The sequence below is a fragment of the Balaenoptera borealis genome (genome assembly GCF_965194805.1).
Source record: "Balaenoptera borealis genome assembly, chromosome: 21".
NCBI lineage: Eukaryota > Metazoa > Chordata > Mammalia > Artiodactyla > Balaenopteridae > Balaenoptera > Balaenoptera borealis.
Window position 1 is genome coordinate 5,052,139 of NC_138880.1, and position 14,818 is coordinate 5,066,956.

General features: G+C 49.5%; 1 protein-coding gene across 3 annotated transcripts in view; it reads right to left on the bottom strand.

Moving 5' to 3' along the window:
- Positions 1-971: 971 nt before the first annotated feature.
- Positions 972-14,818, bottom strand: part of LOC309619468 (uncharacterized protein) — a 31,830-nt gene continuing 17,983 nt past the window's right edge. The window contains exons 4-5 of one of the 3 annotated variants that reach the window (XM_082374661.1): positions 10,492-10,776; positions 972-1,670 (exon numbers count right to left, since the gene is read on the bottom strand). In XM_082374661.1, coding sequence (XP_082230787.1) covers positions 1,393-1,670; positions 10,492-10,776 — 563 coding nt within the window. In that variant the 3' untranslated portion in view covers positions 972-1,392. Of the gene's footprint in view, positions 1,671-9,130; positions 9,463-10,491; positions 10,777-13,949; positions 14,655-14,818 lie in introns of those variants that run through there. The other 2 variants (XR_014238986.1, XR_014238987.1) reach the window with 2 other exon arrangements.

The window sequence follows — 14,818 nt, forward strand, 5'->3', positions numbered from 1 at the left end:
GAGCGCCCTCAGGAGCTGCTACACCTCCCCAGGGCCTAAAGAGAGGGACTTTTGGGATGTGAGCTGAACACCTTCTGGGGAGAGTCAACGACCCTTTTCCTCAACAGAGCAGGAACCCAGTCAGTAGGCTATTTGAGTGGAAGGAAATGAAGTCATTTCCATGGCAGCAGAGCCCCCATCGCAGCAACCTTCCTCCCAGAGCTGCTGGCCGACCTTCTGGCCAGGATCCCTCCTACCTCAGCATGGAAGGCCCAGCCTCGTGGAGAAGTATAGGTTCTGAGGAAAGACCTGGCACCTGGGTTCTGCTGCTACACTTGCCTTATCTCGTGGCCCTTGTGGCTCTAGCTTTCCCAGAAACCTCAAGGGCTAAGTGCGTGTGCTTGCTCAGGGGCCGCACGCCATTCCCCATTTCCAGCCTCAGGCCCTCCCCCTAGCTGCCTCCTCTGGGGACCCCCTCCCCCCAACACACACACACACACACACACACACACACACACACACACACACAGAGGGGATGTGCCTTCTCACAGAAGCTCAACCACTGAGATGCTTTAGGGACTGTGCCCAAACTCCTTCATCCCCAGCCTCTCAAGTGTTTGCTCTGACCCCTGGCACCCCTGGAGCTGTTCCACCTTTGGAAGCTTTCCTGGGTAGCAGGAGTGCCTAGCACAGGGGTAGTGACCTAAGTGTGAGCACTGGCGACCCTAGAAGTCTGTTACAGAGAAACATTGAGCAGTAAGGGACCCCCCTGGGGACAGAAAGGGCTGGGAATAAAGGAGCATGTGAACCTCGGGGCAGGGTGCGTGCTGCTTCACTCTCCATCCTGTTCTTGCTTCAGGGAGCAGGTCTTCCTGGGTCTCTCTATCCTGCCTCCTGAGACCCCAGGCAGGAGGCTCTTTGGGAAGCCACAGATTGCTGCTTTCAGGTTCAAAAAACCCAGCTCCCCCCTGGTTTTTGGTGGTGGACGCTGACAATAGCTCAGAGCAGGAGCCCATGTGGTAGACTGCTAAGGCTTCTCTGCACCCTGTCTCTGCTCCTGCATCCTCCTCGGCTCGCAGAGTGCAGACTTTTCTGTCTTCAGCTGACAAGGGGGCCCTGAGGATTGAGCAGAGGAACGTCACGTTTTCTTCCAGGCCAGCTTCAGCCCTGGGATGTTCAGGGCAGACTCTCATTTCAAACGTCAGTTTCTGAGGCTCCTTGCTTATGGCCATTTAGTGTGGAAGGAGGATCCTGGCTGAGGAAGGCCCAAACAGAACGACGCAGGTTGTGATCTGTGGCAGTGGGCAGTGGGGGGACGGGGTGGGTCACGGCAGGAAGAGGCATTCGCTGCCTTAGGCAGTTAAACCATTGCTCTCTCTTCAGAATGGCTCAGCCAGCAGGATTCTGTGGGGTCTACCTCCTGGCACCATGCTCCAATCGCCGGATTTTGGGTCTGGGGCAACCCAGATCTTTGTGCGACTTTTCCGGAGAGTGCTTTCTCTTGGGAGCACGTCTGGGGACTGGCTTCTCTGCTTCCACCTTTGCTGGCGTGGCCAAAGGAACATCCCCGTAGGCCCGGTAGCCACCAACCAGGCAGTATGTCTCCCCATGCCAGCCCAACTGCGTTTCTCCACACCCTCGGTAGAGGACATGGTAGTGACCAGGAGTAGGGGGAGAAACGGGAGCCACTGCTGCTGCAAAGAAAATCAGAACTGATCAGTCACTTCTGCTGTACACAGCCTCCTGCCAGAATTTCCCTCTCTCATGTCTCTCCCAGTTTCTGGCTGAAGACCTTTAATCTACTTGACATGCAGAACACAGCCTTGGCCCATCCCCTCTATGAGTCCCTAGAGAAGGGACACTGGCTGCAAAAGCAATTCCTAGAGCCTACGGCTGCAGCACATGAGGAAGTCTCTTCACCGTTTCCAGGGAAAACAGTAGAACCCGAAAGTCACTGCAATCATGAGCCTCTCCATCTCTCCCCTCCACAACAGAGAAAACATTTCTTGCAGTCTGTCACTTCTGAGGCTTTAATGGAAATGTCTTTCAAGTTTTGGAAAAAACTAATCTAATATAAATTGGCTAAGGACCCCTCCCACCTTGGCAACCCCTCTTGGGCCCCATTTATACTGCCTGTTTCAACCACACTGAACTCTAGCCCTCTGATACTTTTATGTAGATTAGAACAAGGCCAAATACTGAGGCAGAGTGATCAGGAGACTGAGAACCGCGTTCTGGGTACCAAGTCTAGGCTCACATCAACCCAGCCTCCTGGGACACCATCTCCTCAGCCCTCCAGTCTCATTAGCACTTCAACACCCCTCTTGGTTCTTCCGGTCTTCCCATCAATATGGCACCACCCTCTCCCCTAGTACTCAGCAGCTCAGGATGGGATGTGTCTGAGGGCACCGATGTAGATGTCTACATGACAGCACAGAGGTGCCTGGGTTTGAAGGTGTGTTTCAAGAGTGGCCCTCTTCCTCAAACTGCTCCATTTACCATTTGCCAACAAAAATGCACTTGTCTTTTGCTAAGAGGCCAATCAGGAAAGGGTCTGAATGGAAGCATCCTGTAGCCCAAAGGGGAAGCTAGATTTATAAAGATCAGGACCATCCTGCACACTTGTCCAGGGATGACCTTTCACTTGTCCTCAGCAGTGAGCACTGTGGGTCCCTGAAGGTGTCCCAGGTCACTGGTATTACTTACAGCTGGGAACGCGCTCAGGTATACGTAGTGGGCAAGCCCCACAGGAACACGAGGCAGCCAGGTGAGGTGGTGTGTACACCATGGCTCCTGTAGAGATGCCCGGTCTCGGTGTACCTGCCGCACTGCCCACCCACGGAACAGAGCACAGGTTCGAGTAAAGATAGAGGATCCGGTCACACATTCTCCCTCAGACAGCCAAAGAGGTTGGAGAACTTCTGCTGGAGAACTGTCAGGGAAGCTTCTCTGAGGGCAGCACGTTGGCAGTTACGCTGCCATGGAAACTGTGAGAAGGCCGGTGAGGTCATCACTACCCAGTGAGGTCATAATAAGGAACCTGTGACTTGGGGGTCAGGCTTCAGGAGGAGGGGCAGTTTTGTGGAGGAGAGCAGGGGGAGGGCAGAGGTACTCTGCCTGGCCCCTCACACCTGGGCCTCCCCACCCATGCCCTAGTCTAGCAGACATCCCACGTGGGGCGTGCCGGTGGGCTGGCACAGCCCCAGGGGCCCCAGGAGGGCAAGAGAGACCCACATTCTGAGATTGGCTTGAGAGGCAAGATTAACGTAAGAGAGAGCTAGGTTGTATGGCACTGACCCTAAGAGGCAGAGATTTGTGTGGACTGGGGAATCAGGGGGAGGCTCCTTGGCAGTGGGCCTGAAGATCAAGTGAGATTTGGACCCATGGGGAAGAGAGGGAAGACATTCCAGTTTGGAAGAATAAAAGCAAAGACACACTCTCCTCGCCCTTGTCCTGCCCCAAATATAAATTCATAGAACCCTCACATTTTCACAACTGAGGACTGAAGAAAAGCAAGAGGTGAAGGGGCCTACCCAATGTTACACAGGTAGCGGAGAGGTGTTCTGCTCAATGGTTAGGTTCATGTTGGGGCTCCGGATTTACAGCTGATAGGAATGTGAGGACAAGCTCATGCCATTTCAAACATTTCCAAGTGATACTGAGAGAGATGTTAAAGGTGCAAAATGAGGGTGCTGAATGACCTCACAAAGTGGGAATGGTGGGCCCATTCTCACATGAAATTCAAAACAAGTTCATGACCAAAGGACATAATACAAAATGACAACATAATCATTACACTCCCCTCTCCCCTAGAAGTAAAAATCATTATAATCCTCCCTCTCTCCACCATGAAAGGATGAGGTAAAGGCTCAGCAGCAGCCCCCGTGAAACACACGGTCACCACTGTGAAGAGGTGTTACTAAGACGATTTGGTCCGACTCAGAGAAGGAAAGAGACAACTCTGCCCTTAGCCTGATCAGGCCCACAGGAAGGAAGCACGCTGGGGGCAGCCTTTGAGAGTGTGGCAATGCGAGAGAACCTTCTTTAGGAGGGGACTCCCTGTTGCCGACCTTGAAAAAGCAAGGATGGGACATTCGTTTACTGGGGCTGTTGCAGAGGGGATGTGCCCAGGAGGTAGACACTGCTTGGACTACTATTTTAGAGGTTGGGCCACCCTGGTTGAGAACCACAGCACCTTGTATTCCTAAACTGCTTGAATGAGCGGGTGCACGTTAGGACAGACGAAGTCAGGCCTCATTGGAGCAGACTGCCTTTGGGAGTGGTAGAAGGTAAAATGGGAAGGGGAATGCTCTGGAGGAGGTTTGTCATGGCAGGTGGGCCAGCACGAGACCATCCAGATTCTCCAAGGCTCCAGAGCTGACTTGGCTGGGAGCATCCCTCTGATGTGGTGCGGGGACTCCTACCTTAACAGGACCTGGCTGGGCATCTGCGGGAGGCAGAAGAAATGGTTTCTTAACTTAAGAGAGCGAGAGACTCACCTGGGGGGTTCCACAAAACCACTTCAAAAGACTTGTACCTGGATTCTTGAGCCAACCCTCAGAAAACGTATCTAGATCTGGAGTAGGGCTCTGGAAGCTGCACTTTTAATAAGCTTCCTGGGCAGTCCCACCACAGTGGTCCATGGATAGAGTGACCAAATTATCGTGTGTTCTCGGTTGCTTTTGGGAGTCAAAGTGGGCAATGTGCAAAACTGCAGCAGGCATACGTATAAACAGGGAATATTCAAGGCAAACAGAGGGGTAGAGTTATTCTATGCATGAATCAGATTTGAGGAAAGCTAGCCTGGTGGTTAAAGAACACAACCCTTGGGAGAGACAGACAGACCAGATTCTGTCCTACTTACTTGTGTGATTTTGACCAAGTTCTTTTATCCTTCTGACTGTTTCTTCATATGGAAAAGAGCTATGGCTGTACATTTAGCACAATATTCTCTTTTGGCAAAGGTTGCTCTGGGTCCATTTGTGTTCTCTGCAACTTAATCCTTTCCGGTGTGCAAGCATTTTTAAGTTGTTTGGTGAAGTATTACATTTGACTTTCAACTGTTCATTACTTTGGGCAAAGCTTATATAATGCTGCAGAGACTAGAACCTATGCAGAGATAGTGAGAGGATGTGATAAGCTTATTCTGCCGGTTTATCAAAAAGTTTAACCTTTTCTCCTCTTCCTCCGCCTGCCACCAAGAGATGAGAAAGAAGGCAGAGCCTGGAAATGCACACCAAGCAATACTTCTGTGTCAGTTTGCCTTTTATTCCTCTGCCAGTACTTCCCAGAGAGATTTCACCAAAAGTGCCTAAGCTTGCCATGGCCATTGTTGTGAAGAACATTTCTCTCTATTGCTAGTCACATCCCCTTTTCCTTCTCCTGGGCGCTTAATGGATGTTTGGGGGCAGGAAATAAAATGTAAACTAAAACATCAAAAAGAAAAGAAAAGAAAGATGAGCTCAAGTAGGCGTTATTGTGGTCCAGATAAGGTTTGGTTCATTCATTCCCTCGATTAGCATTTATCCCCCTTTGTGCCAGGCATGGGGGGCGGAGAGAGAAATGTCTTCAAAGAGTCTGTGGTTGTATGGGGCAGGGAGCTGTGGAAATCTGTCATTTAGAAACAGCATGGAAGTGCTAGGGAAAAATTGTTTTGTTCATTTATCGCTCACTCATCCGTTCACCCATAGCAACTACGAAGGGTTTCACGCGGAGGAACTGGCTGCCCTGAACTTGACATTCTCGTGGGGGGAACAACAGTGTAAAGCCCCAGCAGTGGTCAGTCACCAGTAGTGATTTCAAGCCAGAAGGACCCACTCAGCAACGGAGAGAGGCACAGGGTGAGCAGTGGCTTGCAGAAAGGAGGGGTTATTCATGCCAACTGCTGAGTTCAAGTTCATCTGGGTTGTTGTGTGGTTCGTGCTTACTGCATCTGTTTTTGGAACGTGGCTCCACCCTCCAAGAAGGGTGAGGATGATCACCCTTCTTTCCTCCTGCTGTGCCCCGGGGTCACCCAGCGAGTGTCTGCAGGGATGATCTGCTCTGTACTGGCTTTTCAGTCCCACTCCCGGGAGAAGAGAGACGAAGCTGTGTCTCCACCGCAGCTTGGCCTGATTCAGTCACTGGGTGAAAAGGTGGGAAGAAGGTCAAGTTCATGAGAACTGATGCACTGCAGAGTCATTTAGTCCTGAAGTACCAGTTCTGGTTGCTGGTGAGTTGCTAAATCCAGAGACCTGAATGTAATTCCTCCAGAGCCACTGAGACATCACTTCCAGGCCCATGGCGGGCTGTAGGGGTGCTGGCTTTTCTCAGTGCTAAGGAGCAGCCATCTTCCACTGAGAGAGGACTCTGTGCCAGCAGGAGCAGAACCACACCAGGCACCGAAGGAGGTTCTGCATCCCAGCATCTCCCGACACAGTGATAGATAAACGGGTAGAAGATGCGACAGGGCATTCACAATAGAACAGAAGCTTATCCCCAATAAATACGGAAAGATGTTCAACTTCACTACCTAACAAAGAAACGCAACTTATAAATCTATTTCTTTTTTGCTCATCTAATTGGTAGAAAGTTTTAAGAATGCACAAAATTTGCTGCTAAGGATGTAAGGAAAAGGCCGTTTTCGTCTGTTGCTGCTGATGGGGATGGAAATTGGTGCGAACCTTCTGGAGGGTAATTTGGCAATTTGTGTATCGACAGCCTTAAAATGTTCATACACTTTGAGCCAGTAGTTTTGCTTTTAGCATCTTATCCTAAGGCGAAAGTCAAATTTATGTACAAGACTTATGTTCAAGAATATTCATCTCAGCCAGTAGTGTAATAGAAAAAATATTAGAAGCTACCTAAAAATCCCACAATAGGGGGTTGGTTAAATAACGGATGGCCCAACTTAAGAATGGAAAATAAAGACGCAGACGTAGAAAATGGACTTGAGGACACGGGGAAGGGGAAGGGGAAGCTGGGACGAAGTGAGAGAGTGGCATGGACTTATATATACTACCAAATGTAAAATAGCTAGCTAGTGGGAAGCAGCCGCGTAGCACAGGGAGATCAGCTCGGGGCTTTGTGACCACCTAGAGGGGTGGGATAGGGAGGGTGGGAGGGAGAGGCAAGAGGGAGGAGATATGGGGATATATGTGTATGTATAGCTGATTCACTTTGTTATAAAGCAGAAACTAACACACCATTGTAAAGCAATTATACTCCAAAAAAGATGTTTTTTTAAAAAAGGATGGAAAACAGTTCATTCATTAAAAATGATTTTCTCCAAGAATATTTAATGGTGGGAAGATGTAGTGTAAAAGCAGGGTACAAAATACTAGATGGAGTGTTTCATTTTGGTAAAATTTAATAATACAAGTGCAGAAAAAGTGATTAAAATAACAGTACTGATTTGACTACGGGACATTTTTTTCTTTAAATTTTTCTGTTTTTGGTGTTATAAAGCATCATATATCCTCTCGGAGTCTCAGTTTATGTTCTGTGAAGTGGGACTCATCACATCTACACTGCAGTGCGCTCGGGCAGAGCAGCACAATATTTGAAAGTGCCCTTGACAATGACCAGCCCATTGTAATACTCCAGGAATGGTTATAATATCATTGCCAATGACACACCCATAGTCCGGATATTATCCGTAACGATTACTAAGGTTGTTTATCTCCCTCCACTTTTACTAAGACAAAAAAAGGATTAATTGAAGACTCTTAAGTCATTTTTACTGAGGTTCTTTGTTTGTTTTTTTTTTCAAAATACTAATTGTAGGGCTTCCCTGGTGGCGCAGTGGTTGAGAATCTGCCTGCTAATGCACGGGACACGGGTTCGAGCCCTGCTCTGGGAAGATCCCACATGCCGTGGAGCAACTGGGCCCGTGAGCCACGACTACTGAGCCTGCGCGTCTGGAGCCTGTGCTCCGCAACAAGAGAGGCCGCGATAGTGAGCGGCCCGCGCACCGCAATGAAGAGTGGCCCCCGCTCCCCACAACTAGAGAAAGCCCTCACACAGAAACGAAGACCCAACACAGCAAAACATAAATAAATAAATAAATAAATAAATAAATTTATTAAAAAGAAAAATACTAGTTGTAAAGTCTGCAGTGGGTATATAGGTGTTCAACTTTTTCCCACATTTTACGTTTTTGGTTTTGTTTTTAAATTATTTATTTATTATTTATTTATTATTTTTATTTTTGGCTGTGTTGGGTCTTCGTCTCTGCGCGAGGGCTTTCTCCAGTTGCGGCAAGTGGGGGCCACTCTTCATCGCGGCGCGCGGGCCTCTCACTATCGCGGCCTCTCTTGTTGCGGAGCAGAGGCTCCAGACGCTCAGGCTCAGTAGTTGTGGCTCACGGGCCCAGTTGCTCCGCGGCATGTGGGATCTTCCCAGACCAGGGCTCAAACCCGTGTCCCCTGCATTGGCAGGCGGATTCTCAACCACTGCACCACCAGGGAAGCCCCCCCACCCCGATAGTTTTAAAACCAGCCTCAGTCATGCTTGCTTCAAGACTTATCCTGGCATCATGGACCACTGGATACTTTGGCTAGGTGTTAAACTCTCTTGTCCTTTGCCCGAGTCCCATCGTGGTGACTTAGTTGCCATCTAGGGCACTCTTGGCATGAGTCCTAGACATGAATCCAGCTCAGTGGCTTGGGTCCTGCTCCCTGCTGGCTAACTGTCCTAATGCCCAGTGCCTCCTTTCTGCTTGGACTTCTGAGGGCCGCAGCCCCAGGACCCTCACTCTGTGTTGCCGGCTCTATTCGATGCCAACTGTATGTCCTTTGCTTGCTGTATGTCCCCTGCCCCAGTACCTCCTACTGGCTTTGACCTTCCTGTTTCAGGTCCTCTTATTGCGACCCTTTGTGTATAAGCCAGATCTGTTTGCCCTTCCTTCAAGGGGAGCTATTTCCCTGGTGTTTCCCTAGATGCTTATGATGAGACCCCTGCCAGAACTACACCAATCAGACCCTCCATGTACACACTTGGGTCTGAACCCTTTCAGCGAGAGCAGGTTGGAAACCCATATACACATAAATATACAATGTGTACAAATCAAGTATTTTCAAGATTGTAAAGAATTCTTGTGAACGTATTAGGTTAGGGAAGTCAAGCAGGATCATCATATGATGGCATAATCATGCACATGTATGTACAATTTTCTATTTTTATATGATGCCACTTTAATAGATGTGCCCATCTTTTCAAAGTTCTAATCTGTGGCAGTGGGCAGTAGGGGGACGGGGTGGGTCACAGCAGGAAGAGGCATTCGCTGCCTTAGGCAGTTAAACCATTGCTCTCTCTTCAGAATGGCTCAGCCAGCAGGATTCTGTGGGGTCTACCTCCTGGCACCGTGCTCCAATCGCCGGATTTTGGGTCTGGGGCAACCCAGATCTTTGTGCGACTCTTCCGGAGAGTGCTTTCTCTTGGGAGCACGTCTGGGGACTGGCTTCTCTGCTTCCACCTTTGCTGGCGTGGCCAAAGGAACTGCTGCTGCAAAGAAAATCAGAACTGATCAGTCACTTCTGCTGTACACAGCCTCCTGCCAGAATTTCCCTCTCTCATGTCTCTCCCAGTTTCTGGCTGAAGACCTTTAATCTACTTGACATCCAGAACACAGCCTTGGCCCATCCCCTCTATGAGTCCCTAGAGAAGGGACACTGGCTGCAAAAGCAATTCCTAGAGCCTACGGCTGCAGCACATGAGGAAGTCTCTTCACCGTTTCCAGGGAAAACAGTAGAACCCGAAAGTCACTGCAATCATGAGCCTCTCCATCTCTCCCTTCCACAACAGAGAAAACATTTCTTGCAGTCTGTCACTTCTGAGGCTTTAATGGAAATGTCTTTCAAGTTTTGGAAAAAACTAATCTAATAAAAATTGGTTAAGGACCCCTCCCACCTTGGCAACCCCTCTTGGGCCCCATTTATACTGCCTGTTTCAACCACACTGACCTCTAGCCCTCTGATACTTTTATGTAGATTAGAACAAGGCCAAATACTGAGGCAGAGTGATCAGGAGACTGAGAACCGCGTTCTGGGTACCAAGTCTAGGCTCGCATCAACCCAGCCTCCTGGGACACCATCTCCTCAGCCCTCCAGTCTCATTAGCACTTCAACACCCCTCTTGGTTCTTCCGGTCTTCCCATCAATATGGCACCACCCTCTCCCCTAGAAGTAAAAATCATTATAATCCTCTCTCTCTCCACCATGAAAGGATGAGATAAAGGCTCAGCAGCAGCCCCCGTGAAACACATGGTCAACACTGTGAAGAGGTGTTACTAAGGCGATTTGGTCCGACTCAGAGAAGGAAAGAGACAACTCTGCCCTTAGCCTGATCAGGCCCACAGGAAGGAAGCACACTGGGGGCAGCCTTTGAGAGTGTGGCAATGCGAGAGAACCTTCTTTAGGAGGGGACTCCCTGTTGCCGACCTTGAAAAAGCAAGGATGGGACATTCGTTTACTGGGGCTGTTACAGAGGGGATGTGCCCAGAGGTTGGGCCACCCTGCTTGAGAATCAAAGCACCTTCTAGTCCGAAATGGCTTGAATGCTCCAATCGCCGGATTTTGGGTCTGGGGCAACCCAGATCTTTGTGCGACTTTTCCGGAGAGTGCTTTCTCTTGGGAGCACGTCTGGGGACTGGCTTCTCTGCTTCCACCTTTGCTGGCGTGGCCAAAGGAACATCCCCGTAGGCCCGGTAGCCACCAACCAGGCAGTATGTCTCCCCATGCCAGCCCAACTGCGTTTCTCCACACCCTCGGTAGAGGACATGGTAGTGACCAGGAGTAGGGGGAGAAACGGGAGCCACTGCTGCTGCAAAGAAAATCAGAACTGATCAGTCACTTCTGCTGTACACAGCCTCCTGCCAGAATTTCCCTCTCTCATGTCTCTCCCAGTTTCTGGCTGAAGACCTTTAATCTACTTGACATGCAGAACACAGCCTTGGCCCATCCCCTCTATGAGTCCCTAGAGAAGGGACACTGGCTGCAAAAGCAATTCCTAGAGCCTACGGCTGCAGCACATGAGGAAGTCTCTTCACCGTTTCCAGGGAAAACAGTAGAACCCGAAAGTCACTGCAATCATGAGCCTCTCCATCTCTCCCCTCCACAACAGAGAAAACATTTCTTGCAGTCTGTCACTTCTGAGGCTTTAATGGAAATGTCTTTCAAGTTTTGGAAAAAACTAATCTAATATAAATTGGCTAAGGACCCCTCCCACCTTGGCAACCCCTCTTGGGCCCCATTTATACTGCCTGTTTCAACCACACTGAACTCTAGCCCTCTGATACTTTTATGTAGATTAGAACAAGGCCAAATACTGAGGCAGAGTGATCAGGAGACTGAGAACCGCGTTCTGGGTACCAAGTCTAGGCTCGCATCAACCCAGCCTCCTGGGACACCATCTCCTCAGCCCTCCAGTCTCATTAGCACTTCAACACCCCTCTTGGTTCTTCCGGTCTTCCCATCAATATGGCACCACCCTCTCCCCTAGTACTCAGCAGCTCAGGATGGGATGTGTCTGAGGGCACCGATGTAGATGTCTACATGACAGCACAGAGGTGCCTGGGTTTGAAGGTGTGTTTCAAGAGTGGCCCTCTTCCTCAAACTGCTCCATTTACCATTTGCCAACAAAAATGCACTTGTCTTTTGCTAAGAGGCCAATCAGGAAAGGGTCTGAATGGAAGCATCCTGTAGCCCAAAGGGGAAGCTAGATTTATAAAGATCAGGACCATCCTGCACACTTGTCCAGGGATGACCTTTCACTTGTCCTCAGCAGTGAGCACTGTGGGTCCCTGAAGGTGTCCCAGGTCACTGGTATTACTTACAGCTGGGAACGCGCTCAGGTATACGTAGTGGGCAAGCCCCACAGGAACACGAGGCAGCCAGGTGAGGTGGTGTGTACACCATGGCTCCTGTAGAGATGCCCGGTCTCGGTGTACCTGCCGCACTGCCCACCCACGGAACAGAGCACAGGTTCGAGTAAAGATAGAGGATCCGGTCACACATTCTCCCTCAGACAGCCAAAGAGGTTGGAGAACTTCTGCTGGAGAACTGTCAGGGAAGCTTCTCTGAGGGCAGCACGTTGGCAGTTACGCTGCCATGGAAACTGTGAGAAGGCCGGTGAGGTCATCACTACCCAGTGAGGTCATAATAAGGAACCTGTGACTTGGGGGTCAGGCTTCAGGAGGAGGGGCAGTTTTGTGGAGGAGAGCAGGGGGAGGGCAGAGGTACTCTGCCTGGCCCCTCACACCTGGGCCTCCCCACCCATGCCCTAGTCTAGCAGACATCCCACGTGGGGCGTGCCGGTGGGCTGGCACAGCCCCAGGGGCCCCAGGAGGGCAAGAGAGACCCACATTCTGAGATTGGCTTGAGAGGCAAGATTAACGTAAGAGAGAGCTAGGTTGTATGGCACTGACCCTAAGAGGCAGAGATTTGTGTGGACTGGGGAATCAGGGGGAGGCTCCTTGGCAGTGGGCCTGAAGATCAAGTGAGATTTGGACCCATGGGGAAGAGAGGGAAGACATTCCAGTTTGGAAGAATAAAAGCAAAGACACACTCTCCTCGCCCTTGTCCTGCCCCAAATATAAATTCATAGAACCCTCACATTTTCACAACTGAGGACTGAAGAAAAGCAAGAGGTGAAGGGGCCTACCCAGTGTTACACAGGTAGCGGAGAGGTGTTCTGCTCAATGGTTAGGTTCATGTTGGGGCTCCGGATTTACAGCTGATAGGAATGTGAGGACAAGCTCATGCCATTTCAAACATTTCCAAGTGATACTGAGAGAGATGTTAAAGGTGCAAAATGAGGGTGCTGAATGACCTCACAAAGTGGGAATGGTGGGCCCATTCTCACATGAAATTCAAAACAAGTTCATGACCAAAGGACATAATACAAAATGACAACATAATCATTACACTCCCCTCTCCCCTAGAAGTAAAAATCATTATAATCCTCCCTCTCTCCACCATGAAAGGATGAGGTAAAGGCTCAGCAGCAGCCCCCGTGAAACACACGGTCACCACTGTGAAGAGGTGTTACTAAGACGATTTGGTCCGACTCAGAGAAGGAAAGAGACAACTCTGCCCTTAGCCTGATCAGGCCCACAGGAAGGAAGCACGCTGGGGGCAGCCTTTGAGAGTGTGGCAATGCGAGAGAACCTTCTTTAGGAGGGGACTCCCTGTTGCCGACCTTGAAAAAGCAAGGATGGGACATTCGTTTACTGGGGCTGTTGCAGAGGGGATGTGCCCAGGAGGTAGACACTGCTTGGACTACTATTTTAGAGGTTGGGCCACCCTGGTTGAGAACCACAGCACCTTGTATTCCTAAACTGCTTGAATGAGCGGGTGCACGTTAGGACAGACGAAGTCAGGCCTCATTGGAGCAGACTGCCTTTGGGAGTGGTAGAAGGTAAAATGGGAAGGGGAATGCTCTGGAGGAGGTTTGTCATGGCAGGTGGGCCAGCACGAGACCATCCAGATTCTCCAAGGCTCCAGAGCTGACTTGGCTGGGAGCATCCCTCTGATGTGGTGCGGGGACTCCTACCTTAACAGGACCTGGCTGGGCATCTGCGGGAGGCAGAAGAAATGGTTTATTAACTTAAGAGAGCGAGAGACTCACCTGGGGGGTTCCACAAAACCACTTCAAAAGACTTGTACCTGGATTCTTGAGCCAGCCCTCAGAAAACGTATCTAGATCTGGAGTAGGGCTCTGGAAGCTGCACTTTTAATAAGCTTCCTGGGCAGTCCCACCACAGTGGTCCATGGATAGAGTGACCAAAGTATTGTGTATTCTCGGTTGCTTTTGGGAGTCAAAGTGGGCAATGTGCAAAACTGCAGCAGGCATACGTATAAACAGGGAATATTCAAGGCAAACAGAGGGGTAGAGTTATTCTATGCATGAATCAGATTTGAGGAAAGCTAGCCTGGTGGTTAAAGAACACAACCCTTGGGAGAGACAGACAGACCAGATTCTGTCCTACTTACTTGTGTGATTTTGACCAAGTTCTTTTATCCTTCTGACTGTTTCTTCATATGGAAAAGAGCTATGGCTGTACATTTAGCACAATATTCTCTTTTGGCAAAGGTTGCTCTGGGTCCATTTGTGTTCTCTGCAACTTAATCCTTTCCGGTGTGCAAGCATTTTTAAGTTGTTTGGTGAAGTATTACATTTGACTTTCAACTGTTCATTACTTTGGGCAAAGCTTATATAATGCTGCAGAGACTAGAACCTATGCAGAGATAGTGAGAGGATGTGATAAGCTTATTCTGCCGGTTTATCAAAAAGTTTAACCTTTTCTCCTCTTCCTCCGCCTGCCACCAAGAGATGAGAAAGAAGGCAGAGCCTGGAAATGCACACCAAGCAATACTTCTGTGTCAGTTTGCCTTTTATTCCTCTGCCAGTACTTCCCAGAGAGATTTCTCCAAAAGTGCCTAAGCTTGCCATGGCCATTGTTGTGAAGAACATTTCTCTCTATTGCTAGTCACATCCCCTTTTCCTTCTCCTGGGCGCTTAATGGATGTTTGGGGGCAGGAAATAAAATTTAAACTAAAACATCAAAAAAAAAAAAAAAGAAAGATGAGCTCAAGTAGGCGTTATTGTGGTCCAGATAAGGTTTGGTTCATTCATTCCCTCGATTAGCATTTATCCCCCTTTGTGCCAGGCATGGGGGGCGGAGAGAGAAATGTCTTCAAAGAGTCTGTGGTTGTATGGGGCAGGGAGCTGTGGAAATCTGTCATTTAGAAACAGCATGGAAGTGCTAGGGAAAAATTGTTTTGTTCATTTATCGCTCACTCATCCGTTCACCCATAGCAACTACGAAGGGTTTCACGCGGAGGAACTGGCTGCCCTGAAC